General features: G+C 34.5%; 1 protein-coding gene across 8 annotated transcripts in view; it reads right to left on the reverse strand.

Moving 5' to 3' along the window:
* Positions 1-25,642, reverse strand: part of LOC119636214 (nephrin) — a 324,897-nt gene that overhangs the window by 139,435 nt on the left and 159,820 nt on the right. For 3 of the 8 annotated variants that reach the window (XM_038031458.1, XM_038031450.1, XM_038031451.1), the window contains 6 exons: positions 25,166-25,453; positions 24,811-25,092; positions 24,324-24,747; positions 24,004-24,170; positions 23,138-23,326; positions 21,819-21,962 (listed from right to left, as the gene is read on the reverse strand). In XM_038031458.1, the coding sequence (XP_037887386.1) occupies positions 21,819-21,962; positions 23,138-23,326; positions 24,004-24,170; positions 24,324-24,747; positions 24,811-25,092; positions 25,166-25,453 (1,494 nt within the window). Of the gene's footprint in view, positions 1-21,818; positions 21,966-23,137; positions 23,327-24,003; positions 24,171-24,323; positions 24,748-24,810; positions 25,093-25,165; positions 25,454-25,642 lie in introns of all 8 variants that reach the window. The other 5 variants (XM_038031453.1, XM_038031452.1, XM_038031455.1 and 2 more) reach the window with 4 other exon arrangements.

The raw sequence follows: 25,642 nt of genomic DNA on the forward strand, positions 1-25,642 counted from the left end.
AATGCTTTGCATATGGCGATCTGCAGGTAGAATAACAATACGCAAGGGAACGACTTGAGATGAATAGGCGGACAGACGGACAGACATACTTAGGTCGATTTAGAAAACGATTGTGCATTAATAATGGCATAAAACAAGTTGGCTCCGTCGCAAGTCCTTCCGATTGTTGCCTATACGCGTACAAATTTTTGTACCGTTATTAAAGGCGGTGTAGAGTACAAAAACTTGGGCAAATAGTACAAAATAGAAAATAAAATTATATCCCAAGTCAGCGTTTCATAATATATTATCCTATTAAGATGTATAGGTTTGAGAGATTTCATCTTCGGTATTCATGTTTAGCCACCTAATGTGACTTACTTTGGAAAACAGTTGAACTTCGAATGGAATTTCTCAAGAGCGGATAAACACTGCAATTGTTTGATGTTGGAACGAAATTTCGAATTGATTCATAGACAATGAAGACACACAGACATATCGACGCTCGATAATTCTAATTTTGAAAGGACTGTAGCCGATGGTGTTCTTTAGCTTCGCTCTACGGTTAACTACAATAACTGAGAGAATATTTGCACTTTTCTATCTCCTCGACACGCTAACACTTTGATACCTCTTCACGAAAGAGGCAAATTGTTCGACATGCTAACAGAATATGATCTTAATGCAGAACATACAAAGTAAACACATGTTAATTATGTATCAATTTGCTTCGCTCTTACGTGTGCGTTAATTGAATTTTTTTATGCTAACATATATGTAGTTGAATTTTCTTTTTAAGACTTATGGTAACTCTGTTAAGACATATTTAGAATGTTCATAGCCCGAATAGGAATAAATTTATAAATTTGCGCAGTGAAAATTTGCATTTTTTACAAAAAATAAATTGTGGTCAGTTCCGTCTGCGTTGCGGAATATTTTTATTATTATGAGAGTTTGTTGCATAACTATTTCTGTTTAACAACAGTCGCTAGAGCTAAAAGTAAAGCCTAAATGCAGTGGAGGAGACTAATTTTGTTACCTTATAATACTTTCCATAATTGCAAAAGTCCGCTTGGGTAAAAAACATAAGGAATATAAAACAATTAAAATGTACGAAGCAGTACGATAGTAAAACAGGAAAGAAAATGAACATACAAGCGCAAGAGGCCGCGTCGTTACATGATTAGAATATATACAAAAATATGAAAAATTGATCCTTCACAAGGTCATACCGATTAAATGGCTAAAAGTAGTCCTACATGAGTTATTAAAGAAGATAAAGTTCGTTGTTATAAAGTTGGACTTTTACTTATTCCACCATACTATGATATAAACATATTCAAATATACGTAAGTAAAATGAACAACGGGATGAGGCGAGCCAAACCCACTATAGAAACGTGAATCCAATTTTCTCCACATAACCCACTGTTTTCTACATAACATAATATTGTAAGCTTACCTTAGTAAAGTAACCTTATCTGAGCTATCCGTTTTGATGCGACATTAAACGAAGAATGTTTTACGGTCTTTGTGGTTTAAAAGAAGTAAATTTTTTATCTCACTATAAAATAAAACATTTTTTTTTTTTTTTTTTTTTATATAAGGAATGAATTTGTTGTATGGATGTTTTGTTTTTCGTAAGCATTTAAGTAACATTTTGTGGAAAGTTCTTGGGCTGAGATGTCAGAACTGTTTATAGTAAAATAAGGAAATTTCGTGAAACTCAAACTTGCTTTATATCCGAGAACGAGCCTAACGTTAGAATAAAATCATAAGTAGGATGCAGCTCGAGAATGTTTTATGCTAAATTATCTAATAGTTTGCCTTGAATCAAATAATAAGCATCGGCTAAAATATACCATAAAAGCCTTTTATTATAATTTTTTTTTTTTTAAAGGAAATATAAATTTCTTATATGTTTTATATTAACTTCACTTATTGAGTTGTTTAATATTAAACCTTTGCCGGTAAGTGCATACGTAAGAGACAAGCTCCTATGTCTGTACGTACGTAAAAGCGCACTCGTTTGCAAAAACTGTTGTAAGGCATCAAGTATAAAATTGAACTTTACCGATTGTTGTTGTTGTTGCTTTCTCCTTCTTTTTTTTTACGATTTTTATTGCAATGTTTGTGAACTTCAAATGTTATTACATCTTGAGAAGATAGACGAGACGCATATACGCACACACGAACACACACACACACACACACTTACATACACATAGAGAAAAAACTAAAAGCAGAAAAGTTTATGAAGAAAATTCTATTTGACCGGTTCGGACTATAGAATGAGAGAGCGAGAGTGTCAAGCTGAAAAGTGTGATAAGAAGTAAAAGAATGAAGCAACAAACGCAAAAACTCTCCAAAGAAATGTTTGGAATAACATACAAAAAAAAAAAACACACACACACACACACACACCTAAACTCCTATAAAGGGCAAATATTTAAGTTTATCAAATGCCAAATTGTTTGGAATTACTGGCAAAATTGTGAGGACCGAAGTGCAGGCGAAACAAAATGCCCCCAAAAAAAAAAAAAAAAAAAACGGAAAGAACTTTACAAAATGTCATGTGAGCTTAGAAAGCAAAGAAAGAAAAAATTCTAAGCATTAAAGGAAAACGAAAAAAAAAAAGAAAAACATAAAGTAAGACAAGGCAACCAGAAAAGCTGGAAAACTCAAACATTATCGTAGTAAGTGAGGGGGAAAAAAAAGTAGATAAAAAGTGTCGTTAAGTCTAAAACGAGAAGAAAGGAAAGAGACCAACGACTTCTTAATATGAATTTGACAATGTTAGATGCTATCAGTTCTTAGACCTTAAAAGAGGGCTCATCGGAGTATGACAGGGCGAAGGAGCAAACAGGGACGAAAGGGTAGCATTGATGTGTGAGAGGATGTAGCATATTACCGAGGTGACCGGAAGTGACTTTATCTTGCGTATGTTACATATGTCCGTACATAAGCTTGTTGACGCTATATAACCGGGCAAAAAAAAAATATCAAATACTTTTTCGTTGTTTCGTAAATGAAGTGTTTTGTCCAGTTTGTTCATTTACTTGTAGTGGATTATTTGTAAATTTTAAACGTATTTTTGTTTTTTTTTTTTTTGAAGTTTTTTTTAGCATTAAAGTTTTCCTTCATTTTCTTTACCGTGACATGTGTGTATGTTCGTGCGAAAGTAACGAACACATGACATTCTCCTATCACTTTCAGATTTCACACATGTGCTTATGAATACACGAATGCATATATATATATATATATATATAAATATATATGTATTGCTTGCTTGCTTGCTTACTTAAACAATACAAATTTAGAAAGTGTTGAACGCGTTAAGACAAATTCTGTTTTTGTGGGGTCGATTTTCTCAACATATAAACGCTGAACTAAAATTACGACTTTTGTTTTGTTAAGTGACATTTCTAAAAATTTCTCCATCTCTCTTTCTGCGCGTTATGTGTCAAACATTTCTTACTAATAAAAACTTTTACAATCAGTTCGTAATGTATTTCATTTTTTTTGTTTTTTTTTTTTTTTTTTTTGAAGAACAAAAGATATAAATAGTTTAGAAGGTAATGGTGTATATGCGGCTCTTATCTCTCTGTTAATCAACAAACACAGGAAGATATGCTAGTGAAGGGTATAGATTGAAAGATAAATGGAAACTAAACAAGGGGCTTCCCGAGCAGCGGCTCTTATCCGACCATATGCCCTTTGTGAACGGAAAATTTCTTCACAATTGGTTTCTTCCGAAGAAATTCGTATTGATGTCACTAACAATAAGTAACTTACTAGGACCTTGGACCAGGACGATGGCGAAAGGCATGGTATCACATTAGGTCCTATATTTAGCTTCCGAAAGGCGGCTACTATTTAATGATGTAGTGGTATCTTGTTTTAAGAAATTCGGCTTGATCTTTTAGAGGCTTCTACATGTCCAAGGCAATCGAAGAAAGTCGTTTTAAACAGTGGAACTTGTTATTGTCATTTTTATTGCGTAATTGACTATATTGAGCGTACAGTACCGTCACAGGCACTAGTCACTTAACCTCTTAAATGTTTTTTGGCGCAAAATTCATTAAGCTTTAAACTCATTCCAGCTCCTCTGGAATTGATATTATTCATCAGCATCAATTTTTAAAACGATTTAAGCATGTCCGTCTGGCCGTCTGTCCGTGTAATGTCTGTGGTTAACATTCTCCGGGTCGACAATAGGCTCCGAGTTTGGCACAAAGATTGGAAGTTCCTGCTTACAGGTTTGTATTGAAATGCGGCCAAATCGGTCACCTCGCCGCGGTGCAACATAACCTGGTAGCAGCTGCATTTTCAAAAATTTTAAAATATTGTTTTTATTTGTGTTAATAAAAATGAAGTGCTTTGCTTAAGCACGAAACGGAGAGTGTGTGAATTTACAACAATTTTGCTTCTTCGACTTTGACTTTGACTTTGAAGTTGAAAAATCTTTTATATAATCCCTGTCTGTTCGCAGATCGTTATCAGCAATGAAAGAATTTCTCTGTGAAACCTCTCTAGGGAAAACAAGCAAAAATATTGTAGTAGGCCACGACACGCTATTAATTATCCAAAATACCTTAAATTTATTCAGGTAACGGCGTTTCAGTATAAGGTAAAAGTGGTTGAAAAATAAGTCTGATCCCAAACATTTTCATCAAACAAATCAATCAAAATGTCTGCAAAATGGGGAACTGTAGGTTGAACCTAAGAATGCAAGACGGACGGACAGACAAGCTAAAGATCGATTCAGAATCACTTTTGATGTACTAAAAGGTGGGCCCATCTCAAGACCTTCCGAGCGTTGTATATGTTCGCACAATCTTAATATATTCTTGTACAGAGTCTCTTGTCCTGGGTCTAATATTAGTATGATTTTTGCTTTACACTAGAAATAAAAAAAAAAAAAAAAAAAATTGTAGATAAATGTTTTTCTTTCAGTTAAGATAATAAAAGTCCGATAAAAATGTTTTATAAAATTGCTGTGTTCTGTTTCAACTCTATTTAGTTATTGTATATAAAGTTTTTTGCAGTAGAGCATCAGGAACCGTATCTCAAGAAGAGAAGTAAAGGTGACAATTAAATTTAAAAAGTTTTTATTGCTAAAGGATATTTTTCATACTAAAAGAAGAAAAAGAAACATTTATTATTTGTTAGTTAACGTAACCATTACCGTTTAGTTAATGTAACTGAAACAACTTAGCAAGTGATAAATTTTTTGGGGAAATATTTCGCAATTCTATGGGGAAGCAGAAGCAACATTTATAATCCCTATTTATACCGCAATAAACAAAATGAATGATTTTATAAAATAAAAGCATTTAAAATATTTATCATACAATCCAACAAAACTAAGTGAACTGATGCATGGAGCCGTAGCCTTGAGACAAATTTACGAAACAAGTGAAGAAAAGTTAAAAACTTGTAAATTTGTTTGGTCAACTTTTAGTGTATACATATATATATATACATAAGCAAACATAGGCGCACACACACATACACACACGCATAGGATTGCATATATTACGTATGTATTAATGTTGCAATGTGTTGTATGAACAAGAAGTTGCTCGAAGCAATCTTAGCACATACCCGTATATGGATGTATGCATCTGTGTGAGTGCATGCACATAACAATTATTCAATTAGGAATACAATCAACTTTAGTGAATACGAAATTGTTTAAAAATTATTTTCCATCATCATCATATTTCCTAAACTTTGTTCCTTTTTTTTTTTTTTTTTTTTGTTATTTTAGAGGAAGCGTACAACTTTTTAAAATATATCAATGTTTTTTTTTCTATTTTTTTGTATTTTTTTTTTTTTTTTTGTATTTGGCTATAACAGCAAACAATCACAACAAGAGCAACTACAATAGTAACTACTACTAATATTACTGCAAGTATTTTTATTGCCGATGTTCGTGTTAGTGTTGCTACTATTTTATATCTGGGATAAAAGTTTCTCAATTTTTCTACGACCAGCAAGCAACCCCTATGCATTCTGTGGATACTTGAAAGTCGTGTATGTTATGTTATGTGATTCACATTTCAATATTTTTCATTCTTTTGCAACGATACTGGTCTGAATGCACGGGGTTTGTGCTTATAAGTGTGCCTTTGTGTGTGCGTTTATTTTTTTTATTTTTTATTTTGTTTCAATTAAAGAATTCCAGCAACCCTCACGAGATATTCGAACGAAAACCAAAACGAATAAAGCAGAAAAGGGAAATTCTTTTTTATACTATATATGCAGGGCGTTAATCTCAAAAGTATTGAGCCTTTTCGTTAAGAAATAACGATATTGACGATTCGAACGGTAAGTCATTTGGGAAAGAGTTGATCGAAAATGGTTGAAATTCTTATGTACACCGGAAGGCGAAACGGAGCCTGGAGTAAAATAGTTTCCCTACACTTTAAGACTTTGATTCGTTATATGTTGCGCAGGCATTCTTTCTTGTCAACAAGACACATTATTAAGACAAATATCGCTCTAGCAGCTTTTAGCTCAGAAATTGTTGTCTCATTGAGCGACAAACCACGGGTAATGAATGTGTAATGAATGGCATGGAAGCTTCGAGGTTATAAAGCTTTTATCTAAAAAGGTGGCAACAGAAAAGAGAAGCTCAATATTTAAGTATTATTCCATCTAAACAAAAATCAATTGATTTTACTGCAAATCTTGGAAGCGAGTAGAAGCTTTACTCCTTATTAGGTAACCATGAGTCACCATCACTAACTGCCCTCAGGCATAGACAAAAAATCCTGGGTAATGCACATATATGAAAAATATTGCAGTGCCGAGGAGAAACTCTTCCGTCTCAGAGTTAAGGCTATGCTAAGAAGGAGGAAGGGTATCACGAAAGCTGGTTACAGTTAGGCAGAACGACAGGCTGGAATCAAATCGGTGTACAGCTAGACTGACCACATATGACAATTTCTAGGTACTAGATTGCATTTTGACTTATAACAAACGGAAGGCCTACAACGTGCCTAAGTGCTGCTAAATGTAGTAATAGTTGGCGGAATTTAGTAGCAAGTGTTTTCATTGCCTTGGACGCATTAAATTTTTTCTTTTTGCCTTCTTTCAGTCCCGGGGAACCTTTGATCGACCATGATGCTGCTAAGAAAAGTGCTTAAAAGGTTATTGAATTTTCCCTTGCAAAGGCTTAATACTTCTTAAACGGTATATTAGTTTTTATTCCCGTATACAAGTGTATAAGTATTCGTATATGTGTGTTACTCTAATCAAATATTGTTAAGGAAGTTTTAAAAACTCTCATAAAACTTTATGATTCATATAAAATGTGTAGAAAACTAAAATTGAGAAAAAAATAAAAAATAAAAATAGTTAAAACAAAAAAAAAAAAAAAAAACAAAAAAAGAACAAGAAACAGACCACATCAAAAGCGAGCGACTAAATGTGTTAATCTTGGTGCAACTACCGCTACACAGCTATAGCGTATAACGGAAGGCAAAACCAGGAGCAACTATAATCACATTTGCGTTTAAATTCTTTTCAGGCGCAAAGTTAGGCGAAACGTAACAAAAGTTTTTGCAGTTACATTCGCGTACACATATACATAAGGGGACGGAAATTGCTGGACAATCGATACTTAATACAAATGAATTTTGCTTTGTTATTTAAGCAATTATATCGCATAATTTCTGTAAAGCATTTTTTCAACTGGACATCGTAGACCATCGTCACCGGTATCGCACGGTATCAATATGCTCGCAGCAAAGAAGAAATCCAAGCTGACCAACTTTATATGCCATAGAGAGAAATGGCATCGAATTGTGGCGACCACAACTTAATGGTTGACAATTTCCGTGTTGCTATCATCCGTTTTAACAATTGACAAAAACACAATGAAACTTTACAGTTTTTACATATGAGTAAACATACAAACACACACACACACACACAAGCGAAAAGAAAATTGAAAATAGAAAAATAACAAAAAAATGAAATAAAAAAATGCATCTCTGCGGTACACTTGACGCGATTACATTTTGACCATTCCAGTTCAGTTTAGTAGTAGCTCAGGTATAGCGCAAGGCGACATAGTATAGCTGCATGCATCGTTATTTTGTCTTTTTTTTTTTGTTTTATGCGTATACTGGCACGTATGTAACGTGTGTATATGTGTGAATTTATGTCATTCAAATTCAAATGACAAAATTGTGCTAACTGCTATAGCTTTCGATGTACATAAGGGCTTAAATCCGTTATTGCGCATATCCCGAGAAAATATGTACCGACGATTATGTTTGTGTGATTTATCGTTGTAAAGAAAACGGAAGAGACGATTAAGCCATTTTTTAATGTTTATCAATTCTCTTTAATCTTCTTCCTAAGCAAAAAAAAAAGAAAAAAAAGAAAAAGAGTTCCTATTGACAATGTCCTCTCGGTATTTACACAATAGCCTCTTGTCATCATCAACATCAATAAACACTACGTTTGACGCGAAAGGCGTTCGGGTAAAAGATTTGGAAATAAAGTTTTGTCTTAAAACTCGAAACCTAAAAGGCACGAAAAGTCGTCTTTGTTTTGCTAGTAAGCCAGTATGCTAGTAGGATGTCTTAAAATCGCTCAAGGTTTGGAGTTTTCCCTGCTCGTGAGGTAAGTAATGAAGAGATTAGTAAAAAAAGTTCATGGAGACTGCAGCTTAAGCTCTTTGGATATTCTTCAGCACAAAACATTGAAGTGATTCGTGAGATATCAAATAATCAAATTGGAATCCCAAACGGAAACGCGGTTTTGCAAGAATGGTCTAAGGCCCTATTGCCTTGTAAGTGTTTTGTGTACATTAGTTGCTGTGCTTATAAACTGCATGACAAAGCCATCGCTTGTTAGAAATAAATCAGAGATGTTTCTGCGATTTAACCTTGAAATTTTTAAAGAAAATAGTATTTGCCGAGCTTGCTGTACCGATTCCTCTGATAGACTTCGTATTGTGACTGCATTTTCGAAACGAGATTCTATTAGCTTTGCCGGATTTTTCCAATAAGTTAAAATTTGTTATTGTTGTAGAGGTCTGATTTTTTTAAAATTCGAATGAAAGCCATTTCTCTAAATCGCCATAATCTGATTAGATTTTGAATCGTATATTAGGAAAATTTTTGGCTTGTTTTCTAGTTAGAAAATTGTGCCCTGTAATGAAACGTTGAGTGATATCAAGCAAAACAAGGATCGTTTTGCGAATCTCGATTTTGAATGTTAGGAGAACTTGTTCCCTCATATGCAAAAGTCCAAATATTAACGATTTTTATATAACTCATTATGAAACGACATGTTTTTAGTGAACAGAAAATTATTTATTCCTCACTGAACTATGCAAAGAATGGCTATCGGTTCAAAAATCCCTCAACCTCACGATACATTATATGCACTCGCAAGGAAAGCCTGCTACGAACTGCGCCTGCTTTAGTGTAAGTGTACTCTAGTTAAAGCTAAGATTGTATTGGCGTTCAGAACGATTGTGAAAGTTTCCGAATATGCGTCTTCTAGGCTATCACGTTTAACATGCAATTTTTGACTCGATATAAAAAATCAGATAAGAACAAAGGCTACACTCGTGGCTATTTGCGCCGACATGGCACCAATTCCGTTGTATTTTTGATATAATATCATGCCAAAATAACACTTTGTCGTTGTAGAGCCTTGAACAAAATAAGCCATATTTTGGTATTGTCAGAAGAATGAGAGCACCGTGTAAAGAAATAACAAGTCTTCTGTTGAAAGCCATGTTGATGGGAAGGAGCAAACTCTGCTGATAGCAACAGGTAGGATAGGACATTCCAGGTTACTCTTGCAAACATTTGCTGAGCAAGTCTTTCTACATGAGGTCGAATTAATTCCCGCAAAATTTTCACACCATCACGACTTTTGGCTCGTCTTGCCTGTTTTCTGGCGCCAACGCATTAATTCGTGTCGGTAACTTTGCGTAGTATTGGTTTCATTTAGTTGAAATAAACCATAATACATTACCCCCAGTTGAACCCAGTCTCGAATGAGGCTGACATGGACCTTCAACTCTATCATCAATCGCTTAGCTTGCATGGGCCTTATCTGGGCTTCGCATATCGTAACGCATCCGGTGTTCATCACCTACAACGATTCGGTAGCAATATCTTTCGAATTAAGCGGGAGAGATAAAGTTTCCTGAAAATAGCTTTTTCGGCTCAAAACTGCACCTATTTAAAGCTTCAGGAAACTATGTCTCCCACGCTTTCATGTTAACATTTATAAAGCTGCGTTTAGCCCAAGAAAGCACTTTGAAAAGAGGAAGACACAGAATCCTACACTTTTCCCGCGGCGTCACATTCATTCATATATAATATTATAACGTAAAGTTATTTTACTTTTATGTGTTAGTTGTACAAGTTTTAAATTAAGCTTTAGTGTCGATCTATTTGGAAATTTTTTTTCATTTAAAGCCCCAAGTTCTTGTTAAAGCATTTCTTTGAAATGTCTTTATAAAGAGGAATATTTTGAAGCCAATAGCAAGATGTGGGTCGCTTAGAATAAGATACATGATTTAAAATGCAAGGATCCACCTGAGTAGCCGAAGGCGAGGAATCTCGACTAGCAAGTCAATGGTCGTGGGTTCGAATCTCAATTGCGGTAGAGTTTTTAATAAAAGCCGATAGCCTTAGATGCTAGTGCTTTCAAGACTTTAGTCTTAGACTTTATTTCTCTGGCGAAATTAATAATAATAATAATAAAATACAAGAAAAAAGGGAAAAAGGTTCTCTCTGAAATTTATAAACCATGCAAAGACCAAACCCAAAAAATTTCATTAGGAAAATTGGTAACGAATTATAGTTTATTTGATCCCATCCCTCGCCCGTGACAATGACAATTTAACTCCGTTACCTTTACACACTTTAAGCAAATGCTTTGATAAAATCTGCTTTTAACACATATCCAACACTTTAGCTAAAGAGTTTCCGTTACTGTGCAGCAATTGCGCGCGTTTCCATCACATGTGACGGGGGGAAAAAAAAAAAAAAATTTAATTGTCTAATAAATTCCATTACGTTTTCTTTTTGACTTTATATCAGTTTTTTTTTTCCGCGTTTTTATATTAAAAGCAAACAGACATTTCAAACACTTTGTATTAATTTAATGCTCATACGCCATTGTAAACTTGTAAGATGTACTTCAGTGAGTGGGTGGTGAAAATCTTCTTCTTATAAGCGAAGAAGAAAATGAAAACAAAACAACATTATGTACCAAGGAAAAGTAACAATGAAAACGAATACAAAAACAAAACAACAACAACAACAACAAAAAAAAAATACAGAAGAAACTTTTTCTAGTTTATGTGTGTGGTTTGCAATGACGGGATGATGGGTGATCGGGTGCTTAAAAGAAGGTGTACGTCGCACGCATGTACGCATGCATAAATGATATATAAGTATGTCATGGAAGCTTACCAGCAACATTTGGAGACGGACGAGTTAAAGTAAGAAAAGAGAAAATCTTTTTTACAGTTTTGAAAGTCATATGCAACATGTTAACTCTCATAACAAAACACATGTGCAATAAGTTTTAATCTGCTAACTAAAGATATTACGGAGACGTATATAAGCTCATATATATATATATATATATATATATATCATATGGATGTACACATTTACAAGTAAATCTCTATCCTTCACATACAATTTTAGTATGCACAAGCTTACAAATGCGTTGAAAGGGATTTTTCATTTTCGTTGTTGCTGTCGTTGTTGCATTGCTTGGTTCCCTGATAAATAAATGAAAAATTTATAAGTAGCTCGCAACGATTTTGACGATGAACATAAACCATTCGGTAAGGAAATGAGTGGGGGTAGTATGTAAGGGTACACACAACAACAACACATTTTCTTTGCTTTTCTGTTGTTTTTAAAAAAAGTCTTTTTAACGTATTTCTCTGGCGTCATCAGCGTTCTAAGGGAAACACTGATACGAACGCATTGAATGGGTGAGAAGGTAACTGGCACAAATTCCTTAAGCCTGAGCGTGTACGTTTATGCGACGATGCTTTTTATGCGTATAGCATATGTGCATATTACCCGGACTTTTGCATCGTATAGTGATTTACATTACATTCCGTCAGCTTAAATTCAAACAAAAGGCTAAGTAGCATATAATAATAGTGTTGAACACCAAAAAAAAGAAAAAAAGAAAAAAAAAGACAAACTTATTACAAAATAATATACAGAGAACAAAGTACAAAGTTCGGATTATAACCATGTGTTGTAAAGCAACAACTACAATACTAATAATAATAATAATAATAAGGGATAAGTGAACCTTACCCACCAAAGTAATAAAGTTTTCTAATAATCGCACATAGTCCATCAACGCGTACCCGCAAACAGGTACAAACTAATTTGAAAAATCATAAAGTCTGATCGAGTCACAAGTCAATTGCATTATTTTAGAAAATTCCAATCACTGAAAGTTGCACTAATTTCAGAAAAAAAAAAAAATTAAAAAAATTAATAAAACCTTCAAGCTAAAGGTTGTTAAATTGTCTACAAGTCAGTTTAACTTGCTTGCAAACTTCTTAAAAGTTGTTGAATGAAACCAAAGCAAAAAAAAAAAAAAAAAACCGTGACAACAAGAGTTTATGGAAAACATAAATTTCACGAGACAGCTACACCATGTGAAATTTGCTTAAAAATTCGCCTCACTGAAATTTGCAATAACTGTGAAGAAATGTTTTTTTGTAGAAATGCCTTGAAATGTTGAGAAAAATTCATTAAAATCATTTAAAAAAACCGCACTAATTTTAAAAAAGTTTAAAAAAAAAAAAAATTACAAAAGCTGTAGATTATTGAAAAAAAAAAAAAATTGTTATAAGTTAATGAAGGTCGATATAGTCGCATTGTCCAATGGCAGCAAAACGTAGCCGTTTTACGTTGTTGAAGGATGGTAAGGAATTACTTGTTATTTTGAAAACTTATCCAATTAAGGTCTAAAACCACAAGGCTATTGGCAAAGTAGGTTTTACGCGCCAAAAACGTGCAGTCAACGCTTCAACGCTTTTCATTGAAAAGTTCGAATAACAAGATAAACCGACCGACCGAAACTACTTAAAAATATCTCTTCGCTAATTCTGACAGCTTCGAAAAGCCCTGGGTAGTAATCACGTATGATTCGTTTCGGCGAAGACGGCTGAATATAAACTCGATTGGTGAAAATTCGATTTCTATGACTGGACACTGTCCTTGAAAACTCTCAGCACTTTTTATAAAAATCTTGGTGAACCTGTGACGTCTATGGACGACATCGATGTCTATTCAGACGTCGTTCATAGTGGGATATTATATATGTAACCAAGTTGTTACATTTCGCAATGCTAACCGCATCTGTAATAGACTAACATGTCCGCAGTTTTGGTTTTTCTGCGTTGTAGTCTGGACATCTGATAACAGTCACTAATAAAAAATTAACGACGAAGCTGGCAAGTTTTGTGTCAAAAAAAGCGCCATTTATCAGTAACGTAATTTCTGCTGCATAATTTTAATGAATAGTGCTATTGAATCGCTATGGATGATGAATAATATCCACTATCGCGTTACGATATTTAAATCCTAAATAACCACGTGGCAGATTTGGCGAACCATTAATATGGAGGAAAAAACTGAATATGCATAACATACTACTACTTTAGCTGGGCGTGGTGTATTACAAGTTTTCCAAAACAAAAGCGATCATCGCTCGGGCATGCTATTAACAACAACTGATGCAGAAATGTGAGAAAAATATCCTAAAAGTTATAGGGTATCCGTACATCACAATTTTTCGACGCTCGAGGACGCTCGAACCCACAAGGGAACACATTAGCAGGTCTGAAGTTGAAAGTGTCACCTCTCTGAATGTATTTAGAAGTGTAACTATCAGCTACGTGATTACCCCCCTAGTTACAATCGAACACTTACCGTCGTTAACTATTCCCAAGTATCAAATCTCTTGTGAGAAGCCTGAAACGACTAATCGTACGATTCGCACAAATCGATACTCATGAGAGAAATAATTGTTATTGTTGGACAATGCATTGAACAAAGCAACCCTTTTATATTGTTATCATATTCCTTCAATTTTTCTTCTTTTAAATCGCCAGATATTTCATATACCATACAATGCACACAAAAACTTATATAACTAGTAAGCAATGCTCACATAAACTTGTGTACATATATATATATATATCATTTTCGGCACTGAAACGGACGTGTGTGGGAGAGAAGTGATGGAAGCAAAGAGAAAGATTTGCTTTGCCACCTACTCTAACTTATCATAAAAAAACTTCGGAGTCAGCCAATTGCGTGTTCCCCAATTAACAAAATACTTTGTAACTTTTTGAGGTAATACATCGAACTACAAGTTATTTGCCCAAAGACTTACTTAGCTAGCCTTTTGATTTCTATTAGTGTGTAAATCAATTTAGAGAGCGTTTGAATTGCGATATTTTCCAAAGAGTTTTAGTTCAAATTTTCTACAAACTAATCTATTCTATCATTGATAAAGTCTGCTTGCAATGACAATACTCAAGAGGTAGCCATTAAAGGCAATACGCAAAAAAAGGGTTCTTTTGTTCAAATTCTCCAAAGGTCATTTGCACGGTATTCATATTTTGCCTAAAAGCAGGGAAAAGTGAAGGATACTGAGAGAGAATACTTTGCATAAAGCAATGCTTGTAATTTCCTTGAAATTTTCAATTTGTAAACATCATGTCAAAGAAATTTCTTGTATTTGTTTGCTTTAAAGCAAAAGATAACTTCTTATGTTTTCAAGGCTTTATGTATTTTTAGTGCAGGCTAGCTGAAGTTATTACAAAATTTTAATGCCGAACATTATAAATTGATTTTAAATAGCAACACATTTGTAACACAGATCATTACAAACTTGAAAGAATATATTTGTTTAGACCGCATGATATTTTTTAATCATTAGACCTGACAAATTTTACCGTTCATTGCCACAACGCGACTCAGCGAAAACATTTTGATTTAAGTGAGAAGATTGAAGTGATGCAAGAGAACACGCTAATCTATCGCTGCTCTAAATAGATAGCAGCACAAAAAAATACTCTTGTGTATAAAATTTAAAGTAATTAAGGCAAATGATAAATAAATGCGAGAACTGTAGTCATAAGCTTGACCGTTAAGGTTGCTGCAGACAAATTGCATCTTACATAAATCTCGTGAGAAAACGACGATAATCCTTGCTTGCAGAACTTCTTAGTTGAATCCAGCTCTTACGTGATTTCGCAGAATTAAAGTCGAAGGGAGAGAATCCACGAAATGAAAATTTTTCCTTGGAAAGCTATAAATAATAAATTTTTTTTGTTTGGGTTTATGTAATTCATTACGAGATTTAAATAATGTTGAACGATTTATTTAAAAATCAAATCATATTTTCCTTAAAACAACCACACTTTGATATCTTTTTCCATTTTTCTACATATTCCATAGGATTATCGATAAACGTGCATATTGTTGCATCTGCAGTAATATGTGTATAGTAAATAAGAATTCTTTTGTTTTTTTTTTGCTTTTTTAAACACAACCACAAAAGTCTCAGTTTATCAGGTCCTATATGCGTAAAAAACTGCTCGCAAGAACTTCCGATGTATCTGTCACAGTTAAAGACGACAGCTTCACTTTGGCATTGCGGGGAAAGTTTACTGCAGACACTGCGTAGGGGAACTAACAAACAAACAGATATGCAGACGGACGCCGATGGACAGGCTTAAATCCATTCCGAATTTAATGCCGATCAAGAATATTCATAAACTTTGTAAAGCCTCCTGAAGCTTCCTTCTAGGTATTGCAAAATTGCGGTTTGGTAAAATGAGCATACGCCGTCCTTCGATAGCGGGTAGAAAAATACAAAGTATATAATTTAATGCTTGAATGCATGTTGTTGCCATTTGTCTACATTCAAATTCTAAAAATTTAAATAAAAAAAAAATTAAAAAGAAGACCCACTGTGAAGAGACTGCTTTAGAAAGAGATATGAGTTTTCAAACATACAGTGTAGATTCAGATCGTTATGCATTTAAAGGTTAAAATGTTGATTGAGATCACTTGTACAAAGTTTTGTTATTAAATCTGAAAATGTTGAAGTAACAGACAAACGCTTGGGGCAAAAACGCATTCAATGATTGCTCTACAGGACCTGTTCGCTTTTGCAGGCAATGAAATAGCATCAGAAACAGCAATGCTGTTAAAATGCTGTCTTCTTAAAGTTCTTTTTATAAAACAAAATTTATTAATATTTCAACTTATATAAGAAGAAATTTTGCATGAAACTAAGCAAATGGCCTTTGACCGTCCGAAAGAGTTTTCTTTCGACTGGCAGCACAAGAAACCGAGAGCCAACTTTTCTTCTTCGCAAACAAATCAATAAATGCTAATAAACATTATGTTGGTTCTTAAGGAGACACTTTAGTATCTTACTATAAAATAATTATATTAGCCTCATATGGTTAAAGTTAAAAAAAAAAAAACAAAAATCGAAATTCCCTTTGTTTTTCCTATGAATGAAGAAATTCTATTCCATAGGAATTTTTTCTGCTCTTTTGATTTCCAAAAACAAATTTAGAATGCTTTGCACCACATTTTAAATAATAAAATTTTTTTCTCTCCTTTTTTTTGGTAAATTTTTTAATAAATGTTTTGGCTTGTGTGCTATTTGTCTGTTGTCAGAAGAATATTTTCAAATGAAAGGTATCGATTTTAAAATGAACAAGACTTGGGCAACTCTTTATATAAACAAACATCTCATATATATACACGAATTTTTACAACTCTAGTTAGTTATAAAGGGAATATTCAAGTCAAGCGTAATCTCTATTGCTTTCTCTTTTCCTGCCTAAAGACGCAGTAGACGATTATGATATTTTTTTGTTTTTTGTTTTTTGTTCAAGTTTTTCATCATTTTCATTGCAAAAAGGAGAAGAGAAGAGAAATAGTACAAATTTGTTTGAAAATGCTTGTATATGAATGCATGCAACAACAAAAATAAACGACAGTAAGAGTATTGTAGGAAGAAGATTAAATTCCTTTTGTGTGGACTAAATGTATTTTGTGTTTGGGAGATGATGACATAAGTGAAAAATGGTAATCTAGCCACGACAATAGCAACGTGGCAAGTAAGTAGCGGTAGATATGGTATGAACCTATATAAACATATATATATATATATATATATATATATATAAACATGTATGCATATATATAAATGTATATATATATACATATATCTTTACATATGTATGAACATATAAACCACTTTGAGTACTCACCACATCACCACATAATCGCTGAGCCTAGGCTTCTGAGAGCCACAAAAAGCTTCGTTGGCAGTTTTCCTCTTGCAGCCTTCGCAAAGGATTATAGTAACTATACCTAGGCATTGCATACATATATACATATATATTTATATAGCTCTATGAACGCACGCTCACGTATATAGTATTGTATTTATATGCATAAATAACAACAACCTGGACAAACTTTCAAAGCGGCAACCAGCTTCCCGTATTGCGGTAAGTCTGTAGCATATACGCTGCAAATACCTAAACACTTTTTATTTACAACTATTGCTGCCGCTACTACTACTACTACTACTACTACTACTACTACTACTATTTAGAGTACGTTTGCTGGCTGCTTTTTTTTCTTTTCCTCCATAAACATACATATGTAAGAAGATGTAAATTAGTGTGTGTGTTTGTGTGTGTATAGCAATGCTTGCATGGTGAGCCGTCACGGTGTTATGGGACAACATTTTATGTGTGCGGTGAGCCAGTTGTCATTTTACCAGCGTTTTTTACGTTTTCTACAAATTCTTTCTTTCACTTTCTTGCAAGAATTTTTCTTTAGTGGTTGTTTTTTTTTTTTCGTGATATTCCTCTATAGCGATAATCGGGAATATATATGCAAAAGACGAAAATGGTTAGAATTTTTGAATACGACGATGAGAGAGTAGGTAAAGATATAAATATTACTCAGACAGTTAGGAATTTTACGCGGTTTTGGTTTCAATTTGAAAGGTAGCGCTTAAGTTTGAAAATGCTTTACAATGTCCGTGAACATATAATCTTAAAGGGGAAGAAGAAGAACAAATCTTCGTAATAATTTGCAATCATTCTCAATTCGTTTTCACCCAATTCCCATATGATGCTAATGTATTCCTTATTGACTTCTTGGAGGAGAGCAACATGATCGTGAAAGTTGTTGCTATTGCTGGACTGCGCTGTCACGAAAATGATGTCCTAAATAGTGATATTAGTACACTTGTGTATATACATATACATATATATATATATATCTTCTTTATGAGCTACACCACACACACACATATATACATAAACACACAAGCGTATATGCACTCACATCGAAATGCACGTATAGCATTTAGATAGACTTGCAGTCAGTTAGTTCTAAATAAATTTGTGTCAGTTCGTTTGCAGTGAGCAGAGAAGGCATTGGCATGCATAGTAAATAATAGTTTATATTATGATACACATAAATATGTAATAAATGTGTTTATATTTACAGTTTTGTTGGTTGAAAAGTTTCATAACGTGTACAGTTGTATGCTGGCATAGGTTCGCATACTTGATTTCATTCATTCGTGTAGGTAGCTAGCTGGTCGTTTTTTCAAATGTTGGTCTTGTTTACTTTGCCTTTCTTTTTGCTGTCTTTCTTTCTTTTTTTTTTTCGCTTTATATTTATTGTTAGCTGACTGTTTGTTAACTTATGTTATGTGAAGGATGTTTAATTTCCGGATTATGGCATTTGCAAAAAATTTCAGAGAAGTTTAGCGTTTATTAAGTGACGTGTACTCTCTTCAAAATCATGAAACATTTCGGCATAAAAATATTTGTACATTGCTTGCGTCTACCGTAGGTAGAGACTCATTGGACGAAACCTATACAATTTTCTCTTTTACACAAACAACTTGAATATATTGTAGAATTTTGCCGGTTTGTGTACCTCATTAAAGTATGAATAATAATAATAGTATCGTATGCAAACATATTCTTGATTAGTTGGACTTTGTGAATTACTTTAGCCATTTTGCCGTAGGTCTGCCTATTCATTATATCCTACCCCACTTGTGGTACATACAGGATATATTAATTTAATGCGAACGTATGTAACACGCACAAGGATCCACCATTTATTATGCCGATCTATTCAGAATCATAATTTGAATTGATCTAAGTCTGTCTATACGTCTGATGTCTGCCCATGTATATTTGTGCTCAAGCTTCAGGTAGCAATTTTTGAGATATTTTGATGAAATTTGGTACAGTGACATATTTCAACCCAAGGACGAATGCTACTGAAAATGGTTCGGATCCGTGCACTTTTTCGGCCACTCCCCATATAGCGTCTTATTCAAAAAATCCTTTATATGTAATTCTCAGAATTTTTCAGCAAAAGTGGCTAAGTAGTAGTTATTGGGCATTTTAAATTAGTATGTAAACTTTGGACCGGCTGGCTGAGGCAATTGTTGAACATTCTCTTAAATGGCGAAAGGTGAAGTTCACACGACAAAAACATATAATTTTCAATGTTTCATGACGAAAATTATATCATGATAGTAATTTAACATTAAAAAGTCATCTGCACGAATTTTGAATCACCTCGGCCGATTTCGTAGATCCTACCTCAATAAAGATTTTCACAAAAATTGACACTTTGTAGAGCAGGAAAGTTCAAGTTTTCACAAGTGGCTCGTAATATTATAGTAATTTCATACAAAATTGAACTCTACGAAGATTGGAGCATGGACTCCTATTTTTGGATTCTGCCCTATGTGAGAATTAACCTTGTAGTACACAGGTTGCGTCTTGGGCCCGTTTCCCTATAAATACACACATGAAATGTATGCCTTTAGAAACGAGATATAATTTTTGTGGTCTATAATAAAAACAAGAATTGTGCGAGACAATGTGGTGGATGGTATATAATGGTCAGCCTTGCCTAACTATAATGGTCTTACTTGTCTAAAGTCAGCAATTGTGAAGTTTGCATATCAACGATTGCCATATATCAGTAAATTTAAAAAGGATTAAGCCCTTCGCTCTGCAAAAAGTTGGGTTATGTTAAATGTCAGGGTTTATAGATCGCAATGGCCACGGAACACCTTAAAAGAGTGATTGCTATTCATAATATAAAATAAATAAAATATTTCATAGTAAAAATGAGAAACCTTTTTTAAAAGTTTCGACGCCTTCTTTAATTATACACTAAACTAGTATGACATATGCCACAGATGCGAGTGCTTGAGATAGATCCATTAGATAGATCCATTAGATAGATTCATTAGAATAACTTTCAGAAGTGACTTAAGCCTGTTCGTGTATTTGTCTATCTGTTGTTTACGCCCGAGTCTCCCAATTCCTTCCCAGAGGGCTCACCCTATAGGCGAATCAGGGCGATTGTTAAAAAAGAAAGGGATGGGATGGATGCGCGAAGCCTAGTGAGAGCGTGATCAATAGAAATTTGTGTGTCAGCTGAGCACTCATCGTAGCTACGAACAAGTAAGTTCTATCGGGTCGCGACTCTACACGATAGTTCTAAGTGCTTTTGCATTCAATTCTCATTGCTGCAATTTTCGCGATTATTCGTATGAAATCGCTTAGAATGATCGATTTGAACCTATGCGCCATATGGGCTGTTGCAGAGTCTGGTAGATAAGAGGCCCGAATTTAATTTTCGCCACCATGTGGCTGCATCTCAGGTAATCGATTAATAAAAGTATAACACGTAACTGCAGTCGCATCCTATCCATCTTCATGTTTCTTTATGTTTGGCTATCAACCGGGTTATATACCCACGAAAGATACTGGTCAAAAAAAAAAATGGACATGTACGGGATAACGATCGAATGGGACTATGTTGTGAAAAAGTGTTGTGTGTGTACTTTACCACTTTTCATGTTGCCCAAAATTAGTTCGTCGGCAAACTATATAAATGTGGAAAATTTCGTTGGGATAGAACCTGTTTTTTTTAACCTTTTCTCCAAATAGTCTTCTTGCAGAGCACAACTGAAAAAATTATGTGCCAACAAGGCCTAGTTATCAGCATTTTATCGTGAAACTTGGTTCAAACGTTGATTATGGTTTGACATCTAAACTAAGGTTAAATCTCCTTATAGTGTTTTGATGAATAGTAAAAGGGTCAGTAAGTGAGTAAGTAATATAGCGACAAGATGCGGTTTCAACTTCCTTCAAAAAAGAACATGAGGATGAAGAAGCTGCTCAGTATACTTTCTTTGATTAACAGTTTAAACTAATGGGCGATTTTTCACTTTATAACAATAAACATACAAATAATGATGATGCGTTGTGATTGAGATGGAATAGCATTCTGGTGGGAGGTATTCTGTAGCTCTTCTTTGGCTAATTTTTAATCGATTAAATCGCACCTATCACCAAAAGCAAAATTAATCAAATGAAAATCTTCTCATATGTGATAAGGTACAAGGGCTCCGTATGATCCACATCATGGAGATTCTCTCCAAATGCCAACCTAAATTCAAGTTTCCAATAATGGAATCACACACATATCTACGCAAGCAGACGAGTACTAGAAATTGAAATCTATCTTTGGTTTAGAATTTTTTCCATTTTCTTTCGCGAAACCAAAACACTTAACGCTAATATTATGAATAAACATATGGCGTTAAAAATCTTCATAAATAAAGATATAAATAAATAAATAAATAAAAGTTTTAGGATTTAAAAAAAAAAAAAAAAAAAAAAAAAAAAAAAAAATAGGAAAAAAGACTAACCTTTTTTGCGTCTGTGTCGAACAAAAAACCAAACTAAAGCGGCATTAACCAATAGGAAACCAAAAGCCGCCAGTGAAGTGCCAATTATAACCAGATTTGGTATAGTCGAACTTTCTGTTAATTCAGCTGGTAGCAATTCGAGTCCTTCTTTGGGAATTTCCATAATGGTAACAAGAACAACACAACAACAGCGCCAGCATCAGCGGCAGCAGCAGCAACAAAAATAGCAATAGTGACGGCAATATGATGCAACCGTAAGTCCACAAAAAACAAAAAGAGGAAACATAATACATACGACATACATCCAGACGTCGTAGCAGCAGTAGTGGTGATGGCGATGATGGTCGCCGTGGTACATATAATGATAATAATAAAACAAGGACAAAAAAGAAAGAAAAAAAGCAAAAAAAAAAAAAAAAAAAAAAAAAAAAAAAAAATATAAGAAAAAAAAAAAATAGAAATCAAAAAAAAAAGTTCGTCTGCTATATAGGTGGTTGGTGGGGGAAAAAGCAAGACATGATTTACAGGAGGGATTGGAAAATAAAGAAAAATATTTGTAGAAATGTAGAGTATGATAAAAAAAAAAAAAAAAAAAATATGTACAAAAATGAAGAATGAAAGCAACGAATGAACACCACAGAAAAAGCAGATGTTCATTCAGTTGACGAAACGAAACAAAGAGCACTAAATGCACCAGAGGAACATAAGCAAAGTGAGAAGAACGCAAGTGTTGAAGAGAGATGGCGTGATATGGAGAAAGTCTGAAAAACTAGATTATATTTTCTCAGAGGAAAATCAAAGAAACAAAATTCTGCTTTGTCTTCTTTTTTGCATGATTTTTGTTAAATTTTAATACTGACGATAATGATGCAGATGCTGGCGTGGATAACGATATGCATACAAAAATACATTCACACAAATAAGTTTTCCCTCACATAAACACTATATAAACTAAGCATATGAAACTCATTAGAATACCATCAGAATATTTAAAGCCATGATAGCTTTAAGAATTCACGAATTCTTTACTTTAAAAGTAACGACCGAGAGAGAAGAAATCCTTTAACAAAAACAAAACAAGATATACTTTCCTTGCAATTTTTTCTAAAAATATTTCATTTTAAAAACTTCATAAATAAGTAAAAATTAAATTTAAACAATGCAGACAACTTCAGCTGTATAATATGTTCACCTCTATCATAGAGATTGTAGACGCGTTCTCGTTCTCGTTCTTTTTCTTTTCTTTTTTCTTTTTTTAATTAAATTCAAATTAATTAACTTCTTTTTTTTTTTTTTTTTTGCTATTTATGGTACAGTACCTCGTTTAAGACGTTTCTGGTTACGTTTGTGCAGACAGCAACCGATGACGAAAACGTTTAATAGCACTATACTGACACCAGATGCAACGCCGACCAGCAGCAAAGTGCCCGATGTTCCACCCAACGGAGTGGCACTCGTCGTGGGTGGTCCACCCAGTGAAGAGGCCGGCTGCGAGGGTGGTGGCGCTTCTATCGTATGCATATTATTATGATTAAAAGAGGAATAGGAATAAGAAAGCGGTCGAAAAAAAGATATGAAATGGTAAGAAGAAAAACAAGGAGAAGAAAAAGAAAAAAAAAAAAAAAAACAAGAAGAAGAAGAAGACAATTTTCATTAAATAATGTTGAATAACCTTCCATAAGCTGCGCTGGCTTGACAATAGTTGGGTAAGGAAAAAAAAATTACAAAACAGTACACACATATATATATATATATATATATATATGTATATATATATGCCATTTTAATGGTGGGTATAGCAGACTACGTGACGGTGATAGCGATGCTGATGATGACGGTGATAGTGGTATTGGCGTTAGAGGCAACTAACTGTACAGAGCCCATTAAATGCAGATGACGCGACCAATAAATCAATGTACTCCGACGTCGTTACCACCACCATCATAACCATCGTTACCACCATCACTGCTATCCCGTTTTTCTGTCAACAACACCTCTTCCAATACGAAAAGGGGGGAAAAGTAGCTAATTTGTGCACTTTGCTTTCATATGCATGGCTCTCTTGGTTTAACAAGTTAATTGAGTTGGGCTATGCAAATGCATGCGACCAAAGGGAGAATAAATGAAATGGATGGCTGCTTGGATAGGTTAGCGAAGTGCTTGCTTTACTATGCATTACACTTACCTTTGGTGTGAGCCTTTTGCAAGTCCGGTAGATATTTGCTTTCACCTAAATCATTGTAAGCCATAACCGAGAATAGGTATAACGTGTTCATTTTGAGGCCAGTTATGGTAAGTTTATGACTATTTGGCAGACTATCGATATATTTATACTGTTCACGATTGGCTTCTCTATTGAGGGTGACAGCAGTAAAGAAACCAAAAAAAAAAAAAGTTAAAAAGGAAGACAAAAATTTAATACTCTTGCCTTTGATAGCTTGTGGTTTTTTTTAATAAATGCGCCTCAGTTCCCAAAATTGTTATTTAGCTTTAAAGGACAATTACCTGTAGCGTACCCTGTACGATGCTTTCAGGCCACCATCAAAGCCTGGCGTCCAGGCTACTGTCACCGAATCATGCGTTACATTTAATATATTCAGGCTAAGGGGGCTGTCTGGTTGTGAGGTAATATCTAAACGTACAGTTTCGACGGCATGACCCAATTCATTTTTTGCCAAGCACTCGTAAGCACCATAGTCAGCCGGTGCCACCTTCTCAATAATTAAAATAGATTCATAAGTTAGTGAATCAACTTTTTTCTCTTCCACTTCGTATTTGTAGGTGCGATTGACAGGCAAATCTTTGCCTTCTTGGCGCCACACAAACTTTGGTCTGGGAGATGCTTGGGCACGGCAAGGCAGACGTCCCCTCTCACCCGTCCCACTGGCTGCCCTTAGCAATGTTGGAGATTTATCAATTTCCGGAGCAACTATTTAAACGTGAACTCTGTGTTATTAAATACACACTTTTCTTCAATCGTTGTCACACTCACACTTCACTATCAGCAGAACATCCCGACTAGTGGGATTGGCGACTCGATTGTCAGCAATACAACGAAAATTGCCAACATCTTCGCGTTGAGAGTCTTTGATGTGCAAATATGAGGTGCCGTTAGCGAATGTGCTTGACGTTTTAATAGTCATGTCATAGCCGAGACGTTCCCATTTAACGTGCTCTTCGTTAAGCGGTTTACCCTCTACGGTACATGACAACATGGCATCTTCTCCCGGATTCACTATCACATTTTCTGATACAGTTTTAATATTGGTACCGTCTACGTACAATAATTACATCAAATTGTTGTCGTCTCAAATAATTCTACATACACGAATGAGTTTAATACTTACATTCCACTACTACGGTAACATTGATACTGGCCGAGCCTTGAGAATTGCGTGCCTCGCATACGTAGACGCCAGCGTCATTCCGATGCAGTTTGGTGAAATTCAACTTCGGCCCATCACTAAATATACGATGTTCAACTTCATTATTACCGTCGGCTATAGACTGACCGTCTTTTGACCAGGTGTAGATAATTGATATAGGATTCGCGTTCGCCTGCAGTGCAACCATTAACGATTCATTTTCAACGCCCACCGCCGTCGATGAGGGTGGTGGCACAAATTTGGGACGATCTGTATATAAATAAATACAAATGTGCTTATATATGACAGAAAGACGGAAAGAAGGATAAGTATGAGATGTTGAAACATCATGCATCACCGTGTTTACATGTTCTGCTCTATTTCCCAAACGTGAGTGCTTACTCTCTTTCTTTCTTTCTCACTCTCTCTCTCTCTCTGTCTCTCTCTCTCTATCTCTCT

Source organism: Glossina fuscipes, unplaced genomic scaffold (genome assembly GCF_014805625.2).
Source record: "Glossina fuscipes isolate IAEA_lab_2018 unplaced genomic scaffold, Yale_Gfus_2 28, whole genome shotgun sequence".
Classification (NCBI taxonomy): Eukaryota; Metazoa; Arthropoda; class Insecta; order Diptera; family Glossinidae; genus Glossina; species Glossina fuscipes.